Source organism: Prionailurus bengalensis, chromosome E2, assembly GCF_016509475.1.
Source record: "Prionailurus bengalensis isolate Pbe53 chromosome E2, Fcat_Pben_1.1_paternal_pri, whole genome shotgun sequence".
NCBI lineage: Eukaryota > Metazoa > Chordata > Mammalia > Carnivora > Felidae > Prionailurus > Prionailurus bengalensis.
This window is the reverse complement of record NC_057352.1, coordinates 8,795,307-8,820,529: the sequence shown is the minus strand read 5'-3', so window position 1 is coordinate 8,820,529 and position 25,223 is coordinate 8,795,307. Positions and strand designations below refer to the sequence as shown.

The 25,223-nt window shown below is 54.9% G+C and overlaps 2 protein-coding genes across 2 annotated transcripts; one reads left to right on the top strand and one right to left on the bottom strand.

The window, feature by feature from the left end:
- Nucleotides 1-348: 348 nt before the first annotated feature.
- PIH1D1 (PIH1 domain containing 1) lies at nucleotides 349-5,270 on the bottom strand. The gene is made up of 10 exons (XM_043600266.1): nucleotides 5,159-5,270; nucleotides 4,187-4,280; nucleotides 3,764-3,830; nucleotides 3,239-3,418; nucleotides 2,064-2,125; nucleotides 1,894-1,975; nucleotides 1,324-1,453; nucleotides 1,003-1,078; nucleotides 573-716; nucleotides 349-470 (listed from the first exon to the last, which is right to left on the bottom strand). The coding sequence occupies exons 2-10, from the start codon at nucleotides 4,274-4,276 to the stop codon at nucleotides 429-431; spliced, it is 873 nt and encodes a 290-aa protein (XP_043456201.1). The 5' UTR covers nucleotides 4,277-4,280; nucleotides 5,159-5,270; the 3' UTR covers nucleotides 349-428.
- ALDH16A1 (aldehyde dehydrogenase 16 family member A1) lies at nucleotides 5,202-20,508 on the top strand. The gene is made up of 17 exons (XM_043600265.1): nucleotides 5,202-5,309; nucleotides 9,732-9,834; nucleotides 10,373-10,499; nucleotides 11,215-11,393; nucleotides 11,480-11,557; nucleotides 12,144-12,325; nucleotides 12,408-12,560; nucleotides 13,038-13,223; nucleotides 13,742-13,837; nucleotides 14,025-14,161; nucleotides 14,361-14,466; nucleotides 14,557-14,687; nucleotides 14,982-15,149; nucleotides 15,421-15,622; nucleotides 18,698-18,883; nucleotides 19,143-19,265; nucleotides 19,935-20,508. The coding sequence occupies exons 1-17, from the start codon at nucleotides 5,220-5,222 to the stop codon at nucleotides 20,094-20,096; spliced, it is 2,409 nt and encodes an 802-aa protein (XP_043456200.1). The 5' UTR covers nucleotides 5,202-5,219; the 3' UTR covers nucleotides 20,097-20,508.
- Nucleotides 20,509-25,223: the final 4,715 nt, after the last annotated feature.

The window sequence follows — 25,223 nt, the reverse complement described above, 5'->3', positions numbered from 1 at the left end:
GTGTGCTCAGGACACCATTCACTGTGCTGGGACTGAGTGACAGGAAGGACAGGGAGAAAATGAAGCATAAAGGGGACCACACCACACATGGCCTGGAGTGCTGCGCTGCAGGGGGCTCTGGGACCTTCTCCTGGGACCCTGGGGAGCCGAGGACCCCTGAAGTGGAGAGGGGAGGGTCGGCTCTGGGACCGTGTGCAACACGACGGGAGAGACTGGGGGCCAGGGAGGGGCTCTGGTGGGGAGAGGCTGAGGCCTCGGCGGGGACAATGACTTCTCTGTGACTCCAGGACACGGTCCAATGTCCCTTTTCCCTCCCGCTCCCCGTGCATTCCTAGCCAGACACAGAACAAAGGCAAACATCTTTTATTTCCATTTTGGAGAAGCCACCAGCCTCTTCTCTCCACTTAGAAGCACAGAAAGAAAGCAGGTCAAGAAGACACCGACAGGAGGGGCATGGCCACCATCAATTGCTGAGGAGAGACGGGAAACAGATTAAGGATTCAGGACCAGGAGCCCAGGCCTCCCCAGCGCCCCCGCTCCCCCCGCACACCTCCCTCTACCTCCCCAGGTACCTTTCTCTTCCTATGGAAGGCTGCCTTGCTCTCCTCAGAGTTGATCCGCAGGGGGATACAGGCATCCAGATGGTACAGCTGCTGGGGGCCCCCCAACACTACCCGGTTCTCCCCAATCTCCAGCGACAGCCCCAGAGCTCCATCCTGGGAATATTAATGGAGTGAGCTCACCCTTCCGTTCCCAGCAATAGGCCAATAATAATATGGACCAGGAACAAAAGCCTTGTGTGGTGTTGTTGTTGTTTTAATGTCTATTTATTTTTGAGACAGAGACAGCACGCGAGCAGGGTAAGGGCAGAGAAAGGAGGAGACACAGAATCCAAAGCAGGCTCCAGGCTCAGCGCTGTCTGCATATGCCCAGCTCACTCTCCCTCGGAGACCCCAACCCTTCCAGACCTCATTCTCCCACTCTGGCCAGAGGTACACTCACCAGTTTGGGGAGGTCAATTTCAGCCAAGAGGAGGTCAGGGGCTTCCAGCCAAAGGTTCAGGTGAGGCTTCTCGGGGCTGCGAAAGACCAAGGCCCAAAACTGAGGAGAGCCCACTAGGTCTCTGCCAAGGCTATTCTTTCCCTTTCTCCCTCCTACAAACCCTGCTGCCTCCGGGAGCCTTCTCAGTGGCCATCCTGCTTCCCCCCTCTCTGGGTTCCCAGGGCCCCAGGACACCGCCTCCTATGGGGAGGCAGGATTGAGGGAGGGATTCCAAAAATTACTGGGGAGACATGAGAGAGACAGAACCCAGCGAAGGCCCACCCTTCCTCAGGTCTCGGGGAGTCGGGAGTGTATAGGTTTCCCAGCTCCTGGATCCGAGGACGCTGTTGGGAGCGGATATTTTGCTGGGAGATGGAGCCCAGGAAAGGTCGGTTCTTCAACATGCGCCACTCTGTGAGTAGGAAGCTCAGGGTCAAAGGTGGCTCAAGCGCGGGTTCCCTTGGCTTTCCTAGCGGTCCCCGCGCAGCAAGAGCCTCAGGGGAAAGTCTCCGCCCCTCCCAGGATGCCAGGGATCTGGCCACACCCCCGAGCGTGGCTTCAGGAAATGTGCCCACTTTAGCCCCGCCCTTCTAGGGGTATGTGGGGGCGGGATCTGTCGCCAGAGGTGCTCCTGGCTCCGCCCTCTGGCTCGCCAGACCCCGCCCCTTATCTGGCTCCTGGGCCAGTCCCATCTCCACCCCCACCCCCACCTTGGGAAGCCTCACCTTCTCCCTGTAACCCGCAGCCCAGGGACCAAAACAAACTGCCCACACCAGCACCACCTTTTCCAAGGGCTGTCCCCGAGCTGCTCTGGCTCCCCGAGTCCCCGCTAGTGCAGGCCACGCCCTTCACCTGGATTCAGCTGAAGACTGTATTTGTCCTCAAGGCCCTCCCTGGCGATGGTGACCACGAGCTCCCGCAAGAAATCGCTGTTCTAGAAGTGAGAGGGGGAGATTTGCCGGAGGGCTCGGGATGGAGGGAGAGGCCCCAGCCCAGGCCTCACCCGCAGCCCCGCCCCCAACCTGCATCCTCCGGTAGAAGTCGCTGTTCACCGCTACGTCGTAGGCGGTACAACCCTGGCCTTCTGTGGGGAGAGAAAGGGGGTGAGACCCCCAGCCCTCGGTAGGAACCCCACCGCCCAGATAACGACGAGGCAAAAACGATAAAGGACAGCGGCCACACGAACCAGAAAGACCCAGAGACAATTAGAAAGTGAGGGCTCTTGCCAGTCATACCAGCCTCCTCTCTACTGCTCTGGTCCTTTCCCACCACATCCCAGCAATGACCCTGCCCCTTCCCTGCTCACAGCCCTCCCATGGCTCCCCAGCGCCCCAGACGAAGGTTTGTGTCCTTCAGTCCGGCGCTGGAGGCCCTGTGTGGTCAGCTGCTCCCACCTGAAGAGAAGCTCACTTCTCTGTTGGGGACCTCGTCCCTTTAAATTTCTTCCAGTCTCTTCCAATTACTGACCGATCCAATTCAACCATTCTCTCCAGCCTCTGGACTCCTCGGTCCCCTCTGCCTAGAACCCTCTTCTGTGTCTTGGCCTGACACACTCCTTAGATTCCTTTGCATCTTATATCTGCCACCTCCTCCAGGAAGCCTTCCTTGACTCCTCAGTTCGAGTAAAGAGCCCACCCCCCTCCAACTCCAGAGCAGCAAAGATCACACCATAATGAAATCGCATCTGTCTTCTCTGCCCTCACCTAAGACTAGGAGTCTCTCAAGGGCAAGTTCTGGGTTGGATCAGTCCCTACTCCCCAGGGCACTGCCCAAAGCTTGGTCCCAGGAGGCTTCAGGGGACATACGTTAATTGAAAAAGCAAGCATACAGACACAGAAACTCAACAGAGACACGTGAGACAAGGCAGAGAGACAGAGACAGGGGAGAAGAGTGAAGAAGGAAACAGGAACAAGACTGAGAGCTGGTCTGGCCAGCTAATGAGGACACCCGCCCAGCTCTCCCTCACTGTGGGGTAGGGCAGGGAGAAGTGCCAGCCTGGCCAGGTGGACAGAACGAGGACAGAACTACCCCGTGTAGCTTGCACTGGAGGCCCAGGAGGTTAGGTTTATGTCACAAGGAAAAGGGGGCCAGATTTCTAGGGGGAAAGGGGGGAGGGGGATCTTGGGCCCTGGATCTTGGATCCTAGGGAAGAAAGGACCCAGGGAGCTAGCTTCCTGGGTCCCCCGAGGGCACTGACTTGCGTCCAGTTCTGCATGAGGCTCTCCCAGGCTCATGGGGATGCGAAACCCGGCTTGGTCTTCCTCCAGCATTTGAAGCAGCTCGTCCTCGGTCACATCAGCCGGAGGAGGGATGGAAGGAGAGTGACAGATGTTGATGAAAACCTTCCCTTCGGAGGAGTTGGTCTTTATGCAGAAACCTGGTGGAAATGGGTTTGTCCTGATGTCTGCCTCTGTGTGCGTCTCTGTCCTTCCCTTGATCTGTCCCTGCTTCGAGTCTCGGTCCTCTGCTTTCTGGGCCTGCTCCCCTCCCCATTCCTGGGATCTCTGACTCTCCTTCTATCTTTGAGTCTGTCCCCCAGTCACTCCTGTCCTCCTCCATCTCTCTTTAGCTCTTGGTCCCTCCCCCTCTCCCTGCCAAAGACCTCTACACTCCATTATTCTGCCTCTCTCCTGCCTCCTCTGTCTCTGTCCCCTGCCCCCAGTCTCTGTCCACCTCTCTCTGAGACTCAATCCCTCTCTCTCTGGCTTTCTGCCTTTCTTACCAGGTTGAGGTTGGATCTGTGTGGATTCTGGTCTGCTTGTCTGGGCTTGCTGGAGCTCCTTGGAGGCCTGTGTGAAGGAAAACACCCTCCAGTCACGGTGTCTATGCTATCAGACCCTCATTTGTTCTTCAAAAGTTTATGGAGAAATTTTGTGCATGTGGGATATGAGCAGAATAAGACATACTATGTCCCTCTCCTCCTTTGAGGACCCCTATGAACAATCCCAACCCCATCTGCATTTCTTCCAGATCCTAGCAAACTTGGAGCTAACCAACTACAATCCCACGTAGTGCCTTCTGGGAATGTAGTCCCATCTCAGAGCACCCGCGGGCGTACACACATATACACAACACACACACACACACATCCCCAGAATACCCAGGGACCCAGGGACCCAGGACCCGGAGGCCGGTCAGTCCGCACCTGCCGCAGTAGCTCCTCGAAACGCATGGTCTCAGCGCCCATCTTCTCTGCCTCGTTTAGCTCGGGCACCAGCAGCTTCGAGTCCGCCATGGCCCTGGGGAAAAGACCTAGGCGTCCTCAGTAACTCCGACGTGAGCGGGAGGGAACCTTCTCCAGGATGCGAATTGTGGAGCCTGCTGCCAGACCCACCCCCGGCTCCTGGTGCCCACTATTCCGTATGAAAGTCTAAGAATCTGTCCTGAAACTGTAATTCCACTCAGACCAGATACGGCTGTCAAATCTGTTTGGAGCCAATATTTCCATATGCTCTCTACGTCCTACGTGCTATGTAAATGACAGCCACGCTTCTAGTCACTATGTAACCAAGGACTTCGGCCGACCGCGCTTCCGTCTGCCTCAAAAGCTCATTCACCAATCCTGCAACCTCATTACGTTCCGACCAATCATAATCTAAGGATTAAGCCCCGCCTCTCACCTCAACCAATCAAAACTAAATCCTGAACCTAGGTTCTAAATGCCACACTTCCTGTGCCGATTAAAGCCGTATTTCTCCTTCCCAACAACATCTAGCCAAACTACGGGGCAGTCCAGACTGGCACACTTTCAAAACCTTCATTTCAGTGTCCATCGTAAAAGATTCCCTTCTGATCTATGAACTATCGCTTCGTCCCAGAGCTAGATTCGATTCTCTAGTAAATACACTTCGGACTAAATATACTTCCTGTCCTCAGTATAAAAAGGGTGGCGGGAAGAACCACACGGTCATTCTTCTAAATCTGGAGCACCCCTAACTACCGGCCAGGCGCCCACATCTCGGTTCCCCGCCGCCCCCACTTTGAGGACTGCGCATGCTCCAAACTACACTTCCCTGCTTGGAGGGCATGGGCGGGGCCACCGGGTCTAAGGTGGGGTTACGCTCTATCTCCCGTAGCCCCGCCCTTTGGGCTGGAGGGGGCGGTGTCGCCCTTCGACCTCAAGGTTCCTCTGGGCAGAGCGCCCCGCACTCCTTCGTGGAAAGCGGCCCGGGCGAGTGATGGCTGCGACGCACGCACAGCGCAGCACCCGAGAGATCTTCACCACGCTGGAGTACGGACCCGTGCCTGAGAGCCACGCATGCGCATTGGTGAGGGCCTGCCGTTCAGCGCTGCCCATTCCCGCCCCCTCCCCCCCAACCAGGCATCCAGGTCCAGTTTAGCGCGCGGAGTCCCGTGATCCACCGCGGCAGCTCAGCAGCTCCGCCCTTCTCGGTTCCCGTGATTCTCGCCACCCCTTGGGACCCACCCTAGAAGGGCATTCCCTTAAGCCTTTGCGGTTGCTTCTTCTTAACCCTGGATCCTCTTCCGTTGTTTGGTAGTAGCTCTCCTGCTCCCTGGTACCTACTTGGGATGGCGTTTCCCCGATTCCTTCGAGGCCTCGGATTCCCCTTAGGCTCCCGTGATTCTTCCAGCCCCCTCAGAACTTCCCGGGATCCCCCGGGACTCGAAATTCCTGTGGGGCTCCCTTGATCTTCCAAGGACCCTCAGAAGCCCCATAGACTTCCCCAGAACATCCTGTAGCTCCCATGATCCTGAGTCGTCCCCCCCCCCCCCCCCCCGCCTTCCCATGGAGTCCCACCACCAGGGAGGAACCCAGGAGGACTAGAGTTGCAAGGAAAGACCCTGAGCGCGATTATCGCATGGTGAAAGTGTGAGGGACCCGGGGACAGCCTTGAGTTATGGGCAGGAGTCTGATGTTACTTGGGCTTGAGCCTTTCAGGACTGGAGACGGGGACCTGGGAGTCACCACCGTAAGACCATTGGACGGTGGGAGTGATGATCTGGGACAGAGCACACAATTCCCACACTTGAAGGTGGGCTTGAGATGGAATATACTGAAATAGCAATAATGTAGAAATAGCTTATATTTACTGGGTGCTTTCTATGTGCCAGCCTCTGTGCTCAGTGTGATCTCCTTTAATCCCCAGAACAGCTGTGGGAGGGGATGGTTGTCATCCTTTTTAGTGATAGCACACGGAGGCTTCAGGGGGTAAGTAATTTGCCCACGGCCAACACGGTTTAAAATAGGTAAAGCTGAGATTTGAACCTGAACCCTCGGATTCACGGTTCCCCCACAGCCTCCCAAGCAAAGGTCTCAACCTTACAACATGTGGGCCCGATTCATCCAACAAATTGTTTTCTTTGGCCCGAACTTTATTTTTGAAAATGTGAATTCGTGGTCAGCTAATTCCATGGAAACATCCCAGGATTCCAGCTTCTTTTGAAAATAAAATCCCAAAATTTGGCAATGTTTGGCTCTCATTCCCTGACAAAAATCATCTGGATCCAATAGTGACTGTCTTTTTTAGGCAAGTTGTGAGTTCCCAGTCTCCACCAGGCCCTCTTCTCACACTAGCGTGACCTGCCAGGACCCCGTAGACATTCTTTTAGGGTTTTGTTTTTCTTTGGGAGGGGGGGGGGATTTGCAAACTTCCACAGAGAACTTGATACTATGAATTGCTATTTACTTCAGCTTCAGGAATCGTCAACATTTGGGCCAGAGTTGTATTCTTTGGTTTTTTCTCTTTTTTCTGGAATGACTTAAATCCCAGATGTCATGTTATCTTCCCATAAATATTTGAATCCTCTTTCCTAACTGATAAGAACTCACTTGATAACATAACCCACCTGGCCATTTTTCACACTTCACACTAGCAGCCAATTCTTTAATTTTTGGAATATTTTTAAGTATTCAACGTGGGGCTGAATACTGAATACTCAACGTGGGGTTGAGTTAAGTACTCAACGTGGGGCTGGAACTCACAACCCTGAGACCAGGAGTCACACATTCTACTGAGTGAGCCAGCCAGGCGTGCCCCTAGGGGTCATTCTTTAATATCATCCAATGTCAGGGTGCCTGGGGGGCTCAGTCTGTTAAGCGTCTGACTCTTGATTTCGGCTCAGGTCATGATCTCACCGTTCGTGTTCCAGCCCCATACGAAGAGCCAGTTGGCAGGGTAAGAGAAAGATTAGGAGAATGGGGCATTTGGGATGCTAAGAGAAGAGAGAGAACATCTGTGGAAGGAAAAAATGGGAAGCGTGACTCGGATTTAGCGAGGATTCTGGGGGGGACAGGAGCAGGGAGAGAAATCTGAAGCAGACGTGGAGGGAGAGATTAAGAGCAAGTCTTACGCAGTGCTGCTCTCAGCGTGTCACGTGCATTGATCCATTTCATCCTCGCCACAACCCTGTGAAGTAGGGAGGGGCTGGGATTATCCCCATCTTTCAGATGACCTTGCGGGGACCAGAGTGTGATAATACCCTGGCTAAGGTTGCACCGCTCAGTCCCAGAACCGGGTTTCGAATCCACACACTGCTGCCCCGTTGGCAATGCCTACGTGCCGCGCCTGGGGCTCAGCCCAAGAAGCTGCACCTGTGGGGCCTGTGTCTTCACTGGGGGTCCACACTGCTCCTCTAAGTGGCGGCCGCCGAGGGGGGAGGGAATGCCATCACACGGTTGGGTGCAGGGACTACCCGGCTTAGAAACCCCACCTTCCAAAAAGAACCCGATGGTGCCTAATACAGTGTCATGGGCGTTGCTTCCAGAGTCTTGTACGCCCCAAGGTATATGCCCCATCACAGGAATGCAGAGGACTCTGGGCACCTGGGGGGCTCAGTGGGTTGAGCGTCCGACTTCAGTTCAGGTCACGATCTCCCGGTTCGTGAGTTCGAGCCCCACCCTCAGGCTCACTGCTGTCAGCACAGAGCCCGCTTCAGAGTTCAGATCCTCTGTCCCCCTCTCTGTCTGCTCCTCCCCTGCTCATGCTCTCTCTCTCTCAAAAATACATAAACATTAAAAAAAAAAAAAAAAAAAAAGAATGCAGACAACTCCAGACAGCCTCAGTGCCCTGGCTTCCCATTGGATATTTAGGGTGTGTCCCCAGTTGTCCCGTTCAGGTGCAGTGGACCATTCAGGGGTCATTGTTGTCTGGTAATACAGCTGAATTGTCTCAGGTTCCCTGAGTATTAGAAAAGTTCACCTGAGGTCACTTCTGCATGGAGGAGAACAGATTGTTTTATTTTGTTTCGCTTTGTTTTGTTTTGTTTTGCTTTTTAATGTTTATTTATTTTTGAGAGAGAGAGACGGGGAGAGAGAGAGGGACACAGAAGCCAAAGCAGGCTCCAGGCTCTGAGCCGTCAGCACGGAGCCCGACGTGGGGCTCAAACCCAGGGACTCAAGATCACGACCCGAGCTGAAATTAGACGCTCAGCCGACTGAGCCACCCAGTCGCCCCAGGAAAATGGGTTTTATGAAGCCGCATGTCAAAGTCAGTAGGACAGCCCTCACGTGTGGCTGGTGAGAACATAAAATGGCACAACCACCATGGCAAACAGTTTGGTGGTCCGTCAAGAGGTTACCCAGAGAGTTGCCATATGACCCAGCCATTCCGCTCCTGGGTACATTTGCCTAAAAGAAGTGAAGGTGGGTGTTCAGACAAAATCAGGTACGGGAAGCTGCCTCAGCGGCACTGTGCACAGTAACCAGAAGGCTGAAACAAACGGAATGCGTCGAGTGATAATGAACAGAGACAAAACGTAGCCTCTCCAGACAATGGAATGTGCTACAGCCACAAAAAGGAATGATTGATACGTGCTACAACTTGGATGAGCTCCAGAAACACCATGTTGGGGGCGCCTGGGTGGCTCAGTCGGTTAAGCGTCCAACTTCGGCTCAGGTCATGATCTCATAGTTTATCAGTTCGAGCCCTGCATTGGGCTCTGTGCTGACAGCTCAGAGCTTGCTTCAGATCCTCGGGCTTTCTCTCTCTCTGCCCCTCCCCAGCCTGCGCTTTCTCTCTCTCTCTCTCTCTCTCTCTCTCTCTCTCTCTCTTAGAAATAAGTAATCAGTAAAAAAGAAATTTAAAAAGCAAACCACCATCTTGGGTGAAAGAAGCCAGCCAAAGAGGCCACGTGTTGTGGGGTCCCGATTCACGTGGAATATCCAGAGAAGGCAAATCCGCAGAAACAGGAAGCAGATTAGCAGTTAGGAGCTGCATGAGGAAGAGAGAGTGACTGCCTGATGGGTGCCGAGTTTTGTTTTGGGGGGATGAGAATGTTCTGAAACTAGGTCGTGATGGTTGCACGACACTGTGAGCGTACCACATGCCGCTGAATTGTACGCCTTGAAATGGTTAACATGGTGGGTTTTATGTTCCATGTTGTTTTTGTTTTTTTTTAATGTTTATCTGTTTTTGAGAGGTGGGGGTGGGGGAGACAGAACCCAAAGCAGGCTTCTCGCATCAGCGCAGAGCACGATGCGCGGCTCAAAGTCACGAACCGTGAGATGGTGACTCGGGTCGAAGCCGGACACTCAGCCGACTGAGCCCACCCAGGCGCTCCATTTGTTACATGTATCTTATGTTTATGTGCATTTTCCTGCCACACCGGCAAAGAATTGGCAGGTGGGGCAAAGGGGTGCAAGTGTCCCCCTCCCAGAGGACCCTAGGTAGGGACTGAACTCCCCTAGCTGCCTCTCAGACGTTGTCCTAAACTGTCTTTGCCTCCCCCAGGCCTGGCTGGACACCCAAGACCGGCACTTGGGTCACTATGTAAATGGAAAGTGGCTAAAGCCGGAACACAGGAATTCAGTACCTTGCCGGGATCCTGTCACAGGTATGAAGTGTCCCCCGGTTGTTCGGGGAGGGAGAGACAGGCATCCATATCCCCAGCCGTATCTACCAACAACACCCCATTCTCTTTGCTCAGGGCCCTGAAGGCAGGAAGTAGCCAGTGGGGGGAGAAGCCCAAGATTTCTGGCTCTTCCTGTTAAAGTCATCCACATAATAGCTCCAAGTGCCTGTGGATGCTTTTTGAAGTCAGTGTCTACCAAGATCCCTTCCTTGATTAATATATTTATATATTTTTAGCGTTTTATTTATTGTCGAGCGAGCGAGCGAGCGTGCGAGCAGGGGAGGGGCAGAGGGAGAGGGGGACAGAGGATCTGAATTGGGCTCTGCACGGACAGCGGCGAGCCCGATGCGGGGCTCCGACCCACAAACCGTGAGATCGTGACCTGAGCTGAAGTCGGATGCTCAACTGGCTGAGCCACCCAGGCGCCCCTACAACCAAAATATTTATAATAGAGTGGGGCTGGGGAGCAGCTCTACTGCCTGGGGGGGCACATCTGGGGTCCCTCCTTTCATCTCCCCAGGAGAGAACTTGGCCAGTTGCCCCCAGGCACAGGCTGAGGATGTGGCGGCAGCCGTGGAGGCAGCAAGGACTGCGTGGGAGAACTGGAGCGGACTCCCTGGAGCCTCTCGGGCCCAGTACCTGACCAGGTGATGCGGTTGAGGTGTGGACCTTGGGAGGTGGGGGACAAGATGAGACCAGTCACTCCTGTGAAAGTGAATGAGACAGCCGGGGCAGGCACTGCTGGTTCATGAGGGAGGAAGGGGCTGGGGACCAGGACTCCTGTGTCTCACCCATGGGCTCCCAGCCTGCCAGCGCCTCAAGCAACCACTTGAGACTCTGGGAACAAAGACTCTATTTCCCGATGTCTCGATGTCTCGCGGAATTGATTGCATAGCTAAGGCTCACATTCCCAGCATGCTTTGAACCTGTAGCAGCTAAAGCATCCATCCACCAGGACTAGTAATGACGAAGCTCTGTTTCCCAGAATAGCCTCGGGCCTCATCGAGGCCCCATTTTCCTGGCAGTTCATTGGGGCTGCTGGAGCCTCAGCACCACCCGTTTTCCATCATACTCTTGGAGCAATTAGAGACCAACATTCCATTTTCTAAAATGCAATTGAGATTAAAGGTTGAATTTCCAATTTCTCAGCACCTTTGGGGGTTGCGGGCGGCCGAGATCTGCAAAAGGCACCCTCAGGTTTTGTGTTTCTCGGATTACATTTCCCATAAATCTTTGGTGCTCTTCGCCTCTGGTAAATGGTGGAGGCGATCATGGGGATTGTAGTCCAGGTATGTAGGGGGTGTTCCAGGACTCTGACTGAGAGGCAATGGGAAATGACTCTCCCCCTGGCTTTCTCTACAGGCTGGCCAAGATGATCCAGAAGCACCAGCGGCTACTTTGGACCCTGGAGTCCCTGGTGACCGGGCGAGCCGTTCGAGAGGTTCGAGACAGGGATATCCCACTGGCCCAGCAGCTACTCCAATGCCATGCAGTCCAGGCATACACCCAGGAGGAGACGCTGGCAGGCTGGGAGCCCATGGGTGAGACGCAGGAGTCCTGGTCCCCAGCCCCTTCCTCCCTCGTGAACCAGCAGTGCCTGCCCCGATTGTCTCATTCACTTTTACAGGAGTGATTGGTCTCATCTTGTCACCCACGTTCTCCTTCCTTGAGATGATGTGGAGGATTTGCCCTGCCTTGGCTGTGGGTAATTGATGGGCCGGGTCTGAGAAGGACGGTGCTGATGGGGCCTGGACCCCTGGGTCTGAGGGAGGAAGGGGCTGGGAGGCCTTGACCCCTGGGTCTGAGGGAGGAGGGGCTGGGGGGCCTTGACTCCTGGGTCTGAGGGAGGAGGGGGCTGGGAATCGTGGGTCTGAGGGAAGAGGGGTGTGGGGACCTTATCCCCTGGGTCAGAGGGAGGAGGGATCTGGGTGCTTTGACCCCTGGGTCTGATGGAGGAGGGGGCTGGGACTCATGGGTCTAAGGGAAGATGCGTGTGGGGGCCTTGACCCCTGGGTCTGATGGAGTAGGGGGCTGGGGGTCCGGACTCCTGGGTCTGAGGGAGGAGGGGGCTGGGACTCATGGGTCTGAGGGAAGAGGGGTGTGGGGGCCTTGACCCCTGGGTCTGAGGGAGGAGGGGGCTGGGGGACCTTGACCCCTGGGTCTGAGGGAGGAGGGGCTGGGGGGCCTTGACTCCTGGGTCTGAGGGAGGAGGGGGCTGGGACTCGTGGGTCTGAGGCAGGAGGGGCCGGGAGCCCAGACTCCAGGATCTTTGCGCTGCCCACCTTTCCCAGGGTGCACTGTGGTGGTGCTGGTGCCCCCAGGCTCTCCAACACCCCTCCTCCTGGCCCAGCTGGCAGGGGAGCTAGGCTCCTTCCCAGGAATCCTCAACGTGATCAACGGCCCTGCCTCCCTGGGCCCCATCCTGGCCTCCCAGCCTGGAGTCCAGAAGGTGACCTTCTGTGGAGCCGTCGAGGTATCTTCGGGGTCGGGAGGGGGACGGGACGTGGCGGGGAGGCCCAAAGGCCCCTCGGCTGAATCCCGCGGGGGCCCTGCAGGAAGGACGTGTCCTTCGGCGGACCCTGGCGGGTCAGGGTGCTGAGCTGGGCCTGGCACTGGGGGCCGAGTCGCTGCTGGTGCTGACGGAGGCAGCAGACGTGGACTCGGCGGTGGAGGGCATCGTGGATGCAGCCTGGTCCGACCGCAGCGCGGTGAGGCCCGTGCACTCGTGTGCCCCCAAGTGCTGGGGATTGTGCGTGTCCGTCTCCAGACCTCAGGGCCTCATGTCTCCACTGATTACAATTTTCAGTTCCTTGTGCCTCAGATTCTGTCTCCGCACCATGGCGCGTGTGGGGCTCCCGCACGTCGGATTTCTGCCTTTCCACATCCCGGCTCTCCAGTTTTTGCAGAGGGCTCGCGTCTCTTGTTCTTTAAGATTCTCTTCACTTTTCTAAGTATCCGTGTCCCTACTTTTCCAATCTCTGTCTTCACTCTGAATCACCAACTTCTGTAACTTCACTTCCTGCCCGGGTTTGGGGCCTCAGTGAGTCTCTAGGGTCCCCAGCCACCCCCCCTTGACCCTCCTCTGATCTGTGTATGTACATCCCCAAGTCTGCACCCTCTGTGGGGGCCCGTCCCCTCAACATGAGCCCCGACCTTGCCTGCCCTGACATCCCTTTTCCTCACAGGGGGGACTCCGGCTCCTCATCCAGGAGTCCGTATGGGACGAGACGATGAGGCGGCTTCAGGAGCGCATGGCACGGCTTCGGGGCGGTCGAGGGTTGGACGGCGCTGTGGACATGGGGGCTCGAGGGGCTGCCGCACATGACCTGGCCCAGCGCTACGTGCGCGAGGCCCAGAGTCAGGGCGCACAGGTGAGCAAGGCGTACAGACCCCCGGCGCCAGGGGAGGAGGGACCTGGAAACCCAACTCCTGGGTCTGAGGGAGGAGGGGCTGGGGGCCGAGACTCTGAATCTGAGGGAGGAGGGGGTGGGGACCAAGACTCTGGGTCTGAGGGAAGAGGGGCTAGAGGCCTAGTCTCCCAGGTCTGAGGGAGGAGGGGCTGGGGTCCCAGACTCTGAGTCTGAGGGAGGAGGGGGCTGAGGGTCCTGACTCCTGGGTCTGAGGGAGGAGGGGCTGGGGGTCTGGACTCCTGGGTCTGAGGGAGGAGGGGGCTGGGGGCAGAACTCCAGGATCTGAGGGAGGAGGGGGCTGGGAGCAGGACTCCTGGGTCTGAGGGAGGAGGCCTGGGGCCGGGACTCCTGGGTCTGAGGGAGGAGGGGGCTGGGGGCCCAGACTCTGGGTCTGAGGGAGGAGGGACTGGGGGCCTAGTCTCCCAGGTCTGAGGGAGGAGGAGCTGGGGGTGTACCTTAGATCTTTCCTTTCCCCTCAGGTGTTCCAGGCTGGCGATGTTCCCTCAGTCAGCCCATTCTTCCCCCCAACTTTGGTCTCTGACCTGCCCCCAGCCTCCCCATGTACCCAGGCAGAGGTGAGCCCTTCAGGGCCCCAGAAATCCTTTTCCATCCACCCGTCTGCAGCCACACATGGGCAGCAACACTACACCTGCAGAGGCCCCCGGAGTGACCATTTGGTCCGGGTCTGGGGGCTGCTGAATGGGGGGGGTGTTGGGGGGGGAGCTGGCCGGGCCACCTGAACTCCGTCGTCACCCCTTCCAGGTGCCCTGGCCTGTGGTCGTGGCCTCCCCATTCCGCACAGCTAAGGAGGCAGTGGCCGTGGCCAACGGGACGCCCCGAGGAGGCAGTGCCAGTGTGTGGAGCGAGAGACTAGGGCAGGCCTTGGAGCTGGGCTCTGGGTCAGTCGGCGCCTGCTGGGGCACAAAGGCAGTCTGTTGGGCGGGGGGAGGGGGAGGCTCAAGCTTCTGCTCTTTCTCTCAGTCTTGAGGTCTCCATTCCACTCTCTGTGGGTCTCTGGGTCTCTCTCCACCCTGCCCCTCCGACCACTTACCCCCTGCAACCTTCTGTTCTTGCTGATGTCCTCCTCTCCCCGCACAGGCTCCGGGTGGGCACGGTCTGGATCAACGCCCACGGCCTTAGACACCCCGAAGTGCCCACAGGTGGCTGCAAGGAGAGTGGGTCTTCCTGGCACGGGGGCCCAGACGTGAGTTCCCTCCTCCTGCCCCCCATCAGCACCCCCTTCAACCACCCAGTGCCCACCTTGCGTCCTTTTGACCCTCTGCCCCTCTCACAGGGTCTGTATGAGTATCTGCGGCCCTCCGGGACCCCTGCCCGGCTGCCTTCCCTTTCTGAGAATCTGAACTATGACACCTTTGGCCTTGCTGTCCCCCTGACCCTACCATCTGGGCCTGAAATAGGACCCAGGTGAGCTGCAACTCCCAGAATCTCTGGGGGTACGGCAGGCGGGGGGAAGGGAAGTTGGAGCGGGCTGCCCAGGGACTGGAGGAGGGGTTCATTAGAGCCATCTTGAGGGGGGTCCCCGAGTCCTGCCCAGAATTGCATTCTCTGTGGCTTCACACCCACCCCCCTCACCCCTGCCTGAAGGGAGTCTCAGTTCTGCTAAATGAAGGAGTGCCCTCCCAGAGGCTCAGTGGGTGGAGCCTGGGGTCCGAGTAGACCTGGCCCCAGGACCCACCCCCACGCCTCACCCTGCTCCAGCCCAGCGGCCCCCTATGGGCTCTTCATCGGGGGCCGTTTCCAAGCTCCTGGGGCCCGGAGCTCCAGATGCATCCAGGATTCGAAAGGCAATCTCCATGCCTACGTGGCTGAGGGCGGAGCCAAGGATATCCGAGGTGCCGTGGAGGCCGCTCACCAGGCTGCCCCTGGGTAAGGGGAACCCCGTGGGAAAACGCAGAGGTCGTGGGGCATTTCAGAGGGTAGCCTGAACCCCCCCCCCCCCCTCCAAGGGCTGTGGGATCTGGGGTCTGGGTCCTGAGGGCTGAGCTCCCAAAGCTGACAGGATATGGGTCACACCCCTCCCCATGCAGATGGGCCGTGGGGTCTGGAGCCCCGCAGTAGGGGCTGTGGACAGAGCTGGGGCACCTGGAAAGAACCAGGAGCAGGAAGCCGCCCCGTAACATGCACTGCCCTCCCCCAGCTGGGTGAGCCAGCCACCAGGAGCCCGGGCGTCCCTGCTGTGGGCCCTGGCATCTGCACTGGAGCGCCGGGAGCCTGCCCTCGCCTCGGCGCTGGAGAGGCACGGAGTGGAGCTCAAGACCGCCAAGGTGGAGGTGGAGCTTAGCGCGAAGCGGCTGCGGGCGTGGGGGGCCCGCGCCCAGGCCCAAGGCCACCTCTTGCAGGTGAGAGGGTTCTGGGGACCAGCAGACGGGGCGGGCGGTCTGCAGTAGAGGTTAGAGCAAGGACTTTGGAGTGAGGCCAGCCACACAGCATCCCAGCTGCACGCGATCACCAGCAAGTGGCCTCCCCTCTCCGCACCTCGATTTCCTCATCTGTGTAATGGGCATATGGTCTGCATCACAGTGTAGCACCTCAGATTGTCGTTAGTAACCCATTTCTGGACCGTAAAATCAGTTTAGTGGTTGCAGTAGGATTTTTTTCCTACTCTTTTTTTGTTTTAATGTTTATTTGTTTTTGAGAGAGAGGGAGTGCACACGAGCAAGGTAGGGGTGGAGAGAGAGAGAGAGAGGGAGGGAGGCAGAGGATCCAAAGCTGGCTCTGCGCTGACAGCACAGAGTCAGACGCGGGGCTCGAACCGACAAACTGCAAGGCCGTGACCTGAGCCAAAGTCGGACGCTTAACCGCCTGAGCCGCCCAGGCGCCCCTCTACTCTTTTCTTTTCTTTTCTTTTCTTTTCTTTTCTTTTCTTTTCTTTTCTTTTCTTTTCTTTTCTTTTCTTTTCTTTTCAGAAAGAGAACGCAGGGGAGAGGGGCAGAGAGAGAGAGAGAGAATCCCAAGCGGGCTTCACGCTCAGCATGGAGCCCGACACAGGGCTCGATCCCCCATCCCTGGGATCATGACCTGAACTGAAATCAAGAGTCAGACGCTCAACTGACTGAGCCACTCAGCCTTTTTTTTTTTTTTTTTTTTTAAACAGAATAGAACAGGAAATATAGAATGTCTTACACAGAGTGTTGCTTCGTGTGACTTTGGTTTTGTTTATATACATGACAGGCAACCAAATACAGGGTTGATATGAAACATACAGTGAGTCCGTGAAGAAAGGTTGAGGAGGGGTGCCTGGGGGCTTTGTTGGTTGAGCATCCGACAGCGGCTCAGGTCAAGATCTCACAGTTGGTGAGTTCGAGCCCTGCATCAGACTCGCTGCTCTCGGTGCAAAGCCCACTTGGGATCCTCTGTTCCCCTCTCTCTGTCCTTCCCCCACTCTCGCTCGCTCGTGCCCTCTCTCCCCAAAATAAATAAAACATTAAAAAAAATTTTTTTAATAAAAAAAGAAAGAAAGCGTGAGGATTCAGTGAGTCAGGCAATGGCACCAGAGCACTCAGGGATAGAAATGAGAGATAATTGGGGCGCGTGGGTGGCTCGGTCGGTTAGGCGTCCAACTCTCAGATCATCTCAGGTCATGATCTCACGGTCTGTGAGTTCGAGCTCCGCGTCAGGCTGTGTGCTGATGGCTCGGGGCCTGGAGGCTGCTTTGGATTCTGTGTCTCCTTCTCTCTCTGCTCCTCCCCCACTCACGCTCTGTCTCTCTCTCCTTCAAAAATAAACAAAAACATTAATTTTTTAAAATTTAAATAATTAGTTAAATACGTAAAAATAGGGAGCAATCCAAATGTCCCTGGATTGGTTAATAAGTAAACTGTGGTAGGTCCCTACAAGGAATCCTACTCAGCATTCAGGAGTGAACATGCTACATGGTGGATGAATCTCAGAATTACTACACTAAGTGAAAGAAGCCAGATTAAAAAAAAATAAAATAAATAGTACAGACTCTATAATTGCAAATCTAGAAAATTCTAGAAAGTACAAATTAGAGGGGTGCCTGGGTGGCTCCGTCAGTTAAGCATCTGACTCTTAGTTTCGGCTCAGGTCATAATCTCGCAGTTTCATGAGTTCAAGCCCCATGTCAGGCTCTACACCGGCAGCATGGAGCCTGCTTGGGATTCTCTCCCTCTCTCTCTGCCCTTCCCCCACTTGCACTCCCTCAATCTCTCAAAATAAATAAATCAGCTTTTAAAAAAAATACAAAGTATGGTGAGAGGAAGTGGTTGAGGACAGAGAGGGTTCAAATGGAGGCAGGAGGGGGGCGCCTGGGTGGCTCAGTCGGTTGAGCGTCAGACTTCGGCTCAGTCGGTTGAGCGTCAGACTTCAGCTCAGGTCACGATCTCACGGTCCGTGAGTTCAAGCCCCGCGTCGGGCTCTGGGCTGATGGCTCAGAGCCTGGAGCCTGCTTCCGATTCTGTGTCTCCCTCTCTCTCTGCCCCTCCGCCGTTCATGCTCTGTCTCTCTCTGTCTCAAAAATAAATAAAACGTTAAAAAAAAATTAAAAATAAAAAAAAATGGAGGCAGGAGGGAAGGATCACAAAGGGGCACAAGGAGATTTGAAGGGTGAAGTTCATTACCTTGATTATAGTGTGGGTTTTAGGAGTACATATAGATCTCAAAATGTATCAAATTGGGGCACCTGGCTAGCTCAGTCGTTAGAGCATGCAACTCTTGATCTCAGGGTCATGAGTTCAAGCCCATGTTGGGCGTAGAGCTTACTTAAAAAAAAGAAAAAAAATTATCAAATTGTACCCTTTAAAATGCATGCAGATTAGTGAATGTCAATTATAGTCAATAAAGTTTTGTGGGTTTTTTTTTTTTTTCAACGTTTATTTATTTTTGGGACAGAGAGAGACAGAGCATGAACGGGGGAGGGGCAGAGAGAGAGGGAGACACAGAATCGGAAACAGGCTCCAGGCTCTGAGCCATCAGCCCAGAGCCTGACGCGGGGCTCGAACTCCCGGACCGCGAGATCGTGACCTGGCTGAAGTCGGTCGCTTAACCGACTGCGCCACCCAGGCGCCCCTTGTGGGTTTTTTTTAATCATACACACACACACACACACACACACACACACAGAAACAAAACATGGGCCAGATTCCGAGCCCTCTACACACATTAACTTGTTTCATTTTGGAAACAAATCTACGAGGTAAGCACTATAAGCCTCATTTGAAAGGTGGGAAACTGAGGCCCAGAGAGGTTAAGTAACTCACCCAAGGTCACACAGCTGGTAAGTGGCAGAGCTGGGACTTCAACCCAGCTGCCTGGCCCGAGTCTGCTCTGAACCGTCACCTGGTTAATTATTGTTGGAGTTGTTACAGAGAAGCAAAGATAGGTAGAGGAGGAAAGGGGCAGACGATGAGGCTCTTCAACCCAGCCCTTGACCTCCTTCGTGCCTGTCCCTGCAGGTGGCAGAGCTGAGAGGCCCTGTGCTCCGGCTGCGGGAGCCGCTGGGCGTGCTGGCTATCGTGTGCCCTGATGAGTGGCCCCTGCTTGCCTTTGCGTCCCTGCTGGCCGCCGCCCTGGCCCATGGCAACACCGTGGTCTTGGTGCCCAGCGGGGTCTGCCCCATCCCCGCGTTGGAGGTCTGCCAGGTACGGTTGCCCGCCTTCCTGCCGCTGCTCCCAGCGGCTCCCAGGTCCCAAGGCCTGCACTAGCCCCACCCCCTTGTAACCACGGCAACCCCAGTCCCCATTGCCCCCGCCCTCCATCCAAGCTTGCACTGCTCATGGACCCCGTGACCATTCTGGCCAGGACCCCGTGAGCCCTCCCCGGAAGCTCGCTCCTCACCCAACCTATTGCCTTCGGCGTCTCTGACTCCCTTCCCTCCCGACCCCCTCTCCCATCCCCTAGGATATGGCCACCTTGTTGCCAGCGGGCCTGGTGAATGTGGTGACTGGAGACCGGGACCACCTGACCCGCTGCCTGGCCTTGCACCAGGACGTCCAGGCCCTGTGGTATTTCGGATCTGCCCAGGTACCCTTTGTTTTGCCATCTCTCCAGCGTCCTAAACCTCACCAACGGTCTCCTCCTTTTCTGGAAACCTGGCAGTGCCCCCTTAGAATTCCCGTTGCTAAGGAGGAGAAATTCCTTGGCAACCGGGTCCTGAGATCCCGCCCTCCAGAGTCCCTGTTGCTAAGGGAGAGGATCTCCTTAGCATAGCAACAAGGGCCTGAGATCATGCCCGGCCCAAAGACCCAATCTCGTTGGACAACCCGTTGCTAAGGGACCACACCCTGTAACAGACTCAGAAGCCCACAGTCCACCCTCAAGCCTGAAGGTGACGGAGGGAAACTCCTTGTCATAAGAACCTCAGGCCTCATTCCTTTGAATGTGGGCTGTTAATGGGGAGGAAATTCCCCAGCCGCAAAGGTCAATGTTGTCTCCCTCCACGTCTGGTAGGTTTGCCTGCTACAAATTGAGCATTGTAGCACCAGAGCCTAGGTCAAGCCTTGGGGCCCGTCCGCAAAGGTCAACGTTGTCTCCCTCACATCTGGAAGGTTTGCCTGCTACAAGCTGAGCATTGTAGCACCAGAGCCTAGGTCAAGCCTTGGGGCCCCTCCGCAGTAATAGTCCTGGTTGCCAAGGAAGCAGCTGCTTGGCAACCAAGCTGGCGGAAGGGCTGATCCCCCTTTTCTGTGTCAGGGCTCCCAGTTTGTGGAGTGGGCCTCAGCAGGAAACCTGAAGCCGGTGTGGGTGAACAGGGGCCGCCCTCGGGCCTGGGATCAGGAAGCCCAGGGAGCAGGCCCAGAGCTGGGGCTGCGGGCAGCACGGACCAAGGCCCTGTGGCTGCCCATGGGCGACTGATGCCTGAGTGCCCCCACACTCCGTCTTGGACAGAGGAGAGATGGACCCCGACAGACACCAGAAGCCTGGAGCCTTCTTTTATCATGGCTCCGATGCCCTCCAATAAACTCTGACCAACCTTGGCTGTGCCTCTCAGGGGAGGAAGTGGGGGAGTAGCGACTTCTGTTCTGTTTGAGGCCTTTTGAATTCTAAGACTCAGCAGCTGGGTAGGCTGGCTCCAGTATAACCCGGTATTTGTGAGACAGATAAAGGGAACTCTGAAGAGCCCCAGGCAGGCCCTCAGAGCCTCATGTTTCCCCCTTGGTCTTCTCCATCGTGTAGCTCTTCCCCTTTGACTTTCTCTGCCTATGCATTGTTTTAGGACCCATAGCTTGCAGACAAACAATAAAACACAGTGGCTCTCTGGAATACAATAAAAACCCTGGTAAGTTACTTTTCCCAATTCCCAAGGTATAAACGCTCCCACCATGTTCCCGATGACTAAACAACAGGCTAACAGAATTCCTAAATTTTTTAACGTTTCATTATTTTTGAGAGAGAGACAGAGCGTGAGCGGGGGAGGGGCAGAGAGAGAGGGAGACACAGAATCCGAAGCGGCTCTGCGCTGACAGCTCAGATGCGGGGCTCGAACCCACGAACTGTGAGATCAAGACCTGAGCCAGAAGTTGGACACTCAACTGACTGAGCCACCCAGGCGTCCCCAGAATTCCTAAATTTTTAACAGTCCGTTCCCTGAGCGAATCTGAGCGGCTCGAGCACATCATGTTTTAGAATTTTTTTTTTTCTTTTTTTAAAGGTTTTATTTTTAAGTCATTTCTACCCCCAATGTGGGGCTCGCACTCACAACCCGGAGATCCAGAATCACATGTTCTGCCTACTGAGCCAGCCAGGCACCCCTAGAATTCTTTTTGATGCAAGGAACCCACTCACGCTAGCTCAGGATGAAGGAATTTTCTAGAAGGCTACAGAGATGTCTTACAGAAAATAGGACAAGACATGCATCTGAGGTGCCCCAGGTCTTGAGAACCTAGATGCAGGCAGGAACCAGGGCTGGTCCTTTCTCTGTGGGCATGTGCTCACTGGAATTTTTTTTTTTTTTAAGTGATTTGTACCCAACATAGGGCTCGAACTCATGACCACAAGATCAAGAGTTGGATGCTCCCCCCACTGAGGCAGCCAGGCGCCCCATCTCTGGGGTTTTCTATCTCTACCTGTCTGCTTCAATCAACTCTTTCAGCCATGTGATCTTAGGAAAGCTTCTTAACTGCTCTGAGCCTGTTTCCTCATCTATAAAATGGGACTAATAGTTCTAACCAGACTGGTTAACTTAGTGATGGGTGCACAGCACATGCTTCACCAGTGTTAGCTGTTAAATAGAGGTTGATTCTGTCGTGGGGCAAATGAGACTAAGAAGCCTCCTGTCAGTATCTGATTAAAGCTGGACCGGATCATCATCTCTCCCAGGATCTGGACGTTTGGAGAGAGTTGGAGGAAAGTCCCTGGAAGGCTCTAGTTTATGTCTGTGTTTTGACAACTCCCTCCGGGATTCCACGGGCTGCCTCAGTGTCCTTCCCATGAATCCTGTGGCTTTAACCAGCCAAGGGCAACTACCAGGTCGACGTAACCCCAGCCCTGACCTCTGGCAAGCGTCCGTGCCGCATCCAGGGAGAGGAAATCTGGCCAGTTTGGGTCAGGCATACACTTCTGGGCCAATCAATCATGTCTGGCCAGGGGTGGAAGCTCCTAGTCTGTGAAGCTGTCCACTGAGTGCCTTACTCTGAGCCAGTCACTGTTCCACGTGCTGGGGAGACGGCCAGGAACGAGAGAAGCTAGGCCTCAGGAGCTGATGTTCTAGCGGGCGAGAGCTGTGTTAGGCTCCTGTCGCCGCTGTAACAAAGTTTTAGCGGCTTAAGCACAAGTGTTTGATCTTAACAGCCCTGGGTGTCGAAGTCTGAAAATGGGCGTCACCAAACTAAACTCAGGGTGTCAGCAGCGCTGCGTTCCTGACTGGAGTTCAAGGGAAGGATGTTCTCCCTGCTTTTTCTTTGGCACGTGACCCTGTGCTGCTCTTTGTAGCCCCCCAATCCATGATCGTCTCCCCACCTCAAGACAAGTCCCGTTGGCCATGTGAGGTAACATTGGCAGGTTCCACTGGACATCTTTTTTTTTTTTTTTTAAGTTTATTTATTTATTTTGAGAGAGAGGGAGAGAGAATCCCAAGCAGGCTCTGTGCTGTCCGCACAGAGCCCCACGCAGGGCTTGAACCTACGAACCATGAGGCCACAACCTGAGCCAAAATCAAACGCTTAACGAACTGAGCCACCCAGGGGCCCCAGTTTATTCTGAGAGAGAGAGAAAGAGAGAGAGAGAGAACTCGTGTGAGCAGAGGAGGGGCAGAGAGACAGGGAGAGAGAGAATCCCAAGCAGGCGCCGAGCTGTCAGTGCTGAGCCCAACACGGGGCTCGATCTCACAAACCGAGCTCACGACCTGAGCCAAAACCAAAACCAAGGATAGGACTCTCAGCCGGGTGAGCCACCCAGGCACCCCTCCAGTAGACATCTTCGAGAGCCATTCTGCCCACTGCAAGAGGAGACACAAAACTAGATAATCGAGAAAATATCTGCCTGGCGTGACAAGCTACGCCAGGCTGAACAGGAAGCGAGGCAAAGAGGGGCAAGGAGGAGAGAGGGATGATATCACAGGTTGGGTGAGGCTTTGCTGCAGTAACAACCCCCAGACCTCTGCGGTCGACAACCACAAAGTTCATTTCTTGCTCACGGTAACCTGTCCATCAAGGGGCGGTAGGGGCCCCTCCGTTCATCAGAGCCACGCAGGGACCCAGGCTGACTGTGGCCGGATCTCAAAGTGGCTTGTGTCATCACAGAGCCACTCCCTGACTCACTTAATCCTCATCCAGAAGTGACACTCGGCACCTCCACCCTCCTTTCGTTGGCCAAGGGGAGTCACGTGACTGCGCCTGAGTTCCACAGGGCACATGGTCCTAGACTCCTGCAGAGGAAGGCCCCCGGATGTTTGTGAACAATTCTGCCGGGGATGGGTGGGCCAAGCACGAGCTTCAGAGAAGCACGGATGTGGAAGGGACCTTATATTTTCTCATTTACCTCCAGGTTGGAGTTGAAGAAACTGAGGCTTATTGAGGGTAAGGCGCTGGCCAAGCTCCCACAAGGACCCCGCCAGAGCTAAAAGTGATATTTGCCAGGCCTGATGCAACAAGACCTATTCCCCAAGTCCCCTTGGGTCGCGGGCCCTGGCAGGACAAAGCCAGAGGCCCAGAGGACGGTCAGACCCCAGCAACACAACAAGCTCCTGGCCTGTGCCAGGGAGACCCATAATCTGTGCGACTGTGGAGGGGACATGGCGCGGGGGGGGGGGGGGGGAACCACCTGGAAACTGAGGATCTTATAAGAGTTTTGGTGTGGGCGAACGGGGAGGAGATAAAGAGGAAGTGAGTGGCACAGCAGAAGGGCTAGAAAGCTGTTCCAAGGGCAATAGGGAGCCACAGAAGGTGTGTGAGCAGAAGAGAGGTAGGTAGGCTCAGCTCTGGTTGGAAGATACCACATAACCTGAGGTGACAGGTGTTATGATATGAGAAGGAGCTCAGGGTACCCAGAGATGTCACCCTATCCAACCCGAGTGCGCATGTGCAAGGGGAGGGTGAGGGACGGCGGCCACCTTCCCAAGGAAGGTGCCGTGTGCGTTCAGGGTTGTTTTTTTTTTCCAGCTTTGTTGAGGTATTATTGACAAAGGTTGCATCTATTTCGGTGATACGACCTGATTTTTTTAAGCGTATAAAACGTGTTGGTTTACTATACCTATACATCGTGAAACAGTTAACCGTAATCAACTTAATGAACACATCCCTTGCCTCACAAAGTCACCTTTTCTGTGTGCGATGAGAACATTGAAGATCCACTCTCTTAGCTCAGTGCCTCTGGAAGAAAAAAAAAAAAATTCTGATATATCCAAAAGCAAAACAAGCGTTTCTCCTAGGAAATTTCAAACGTACCATACGGTTTGATAATAGGCACCATGCTGTATTAGAACCTCGGAACTTAATGATAGGCACCATGCTGTATTAGAGCCTCGGAACTTGACTCATCTTAAAACTGAAACTTTGTACTTTTTGGACCAACGTCTCCCCAGTTCCCCTACTGGCAGCCCCCCCCCCCCCCCCCACCCCTGGCAACCAGATTTCTACTCTCTGACTCTATGAATCGACTTTTTTAGATTCCACGTAGAAGTGATTCCATACATGATTTGTCTTTCTCTGTCGGGCTTAATTCACGCAGCACAACGCCTTCCACATTTATTATCTGCGATGTTGCAAACAGCAGGATTTCCTTGTTTTTGTAGCTGAGTAATTTTTTTTTTTTAATTTTTAACATGTTTATTTATTTTGAGAGAGTGCAAGGGAGGGGAGAGGCAGAGAGAGGGAGACACAGAATCCGAAGCAGGCTCCAGGCTCGGAGCTGTCAGCACAGAGCCCGACTCCGGGCTCGAGCCCACGAACCCTGAGATCGTGACTTGAGCCGAAATCGGCCGCTTAACCGGTTGAGCCATCCAGGCGCCCCTGTAGCTGAATAATATTCTATTGTGTATATATACCACATTTTCTTCATCCATTCATCCATCAGTGGACACTTAGGTTGTATCTTGGCTATCGTGAGTGCAGATACTCTTTGAGAGACTGATTTCATTTCCTTGGGAGAAATAACAGAAGTGGCATCGCTACATCATATTATTTATTTATTTGGAAAGTTTATTTATTTTGAGAGAGTGCACGCAGGAGGGGCAGAGAGGGAGAGGGGGAGAGAATCCCAAGCAGAAGGAACAGCATGTGCAAAGGCCCAGAGGTGGGAAACAGCCCGGCGGGGGAGGGGGGGCTGTAGTGGTTTGAATAGTGCCCCCCCCCCAAAGATACGTCCCTGTCCTCACCTCTGGAACCTATGAATGCGACTTTCTCTGGAAAAACAGTCCTTGCAGATATAATTAACTTAAGGATCTCAAGATAACATCCTGAGTTGGGGCACCTGGGTGGCTCAGTTGGTTAAGTGTCCGGCTTCAGCTTAGGTCATAATATCACAGTCCGTGGGTTCAAGCCCTGC

Bases quoted from the DNA above. Each gene is read 5' to 3' on its own strand.
- PIH1D1 (XM_043600266.1), bottom strand. From the start codon at position 4,276: ATGGCGGACTCGAAGCTGCTGGTGCCCGAGCTAAACGAGGCAGAGAAG. The intron at 3,831-4,186 runs GTGCGGACTGAC...TCCTTCACACAG, and splicing joins TCGAGGAGCTACTGCGGCAG to GCCTCCAAGGAGCTCCAGCA. The intron at 717-1,002 runs GTGAGTGTACCT...TAATATTCCCAG, and splicing joins AAATTGACCTCCCCAAACTG to GATGGAGCTCTGGGGCTGTC.
- ALDH16A1 (XM_043600265.1), top strand. From the start codon at position 5,220: ATGGCTGCGACGCACGCACAGCGCAGCACCCGAGAGATCTTCACCACG. The intron at 9,835-10,372 runs GTATGAAGTGTC...TCATCTCCCCAG, and splicing joins TTGCCGGGATCCTGTCACAG to GAGAGAACTTGGCCAGTTGC. The intron at 19,266-19,934 runs GTACCCTTTGTT...TTTCTGTGTCAG, and splicing joins GGTATTTCGGATCTGCCCAG to GGCTCCCAGTTTGTGGAGTG.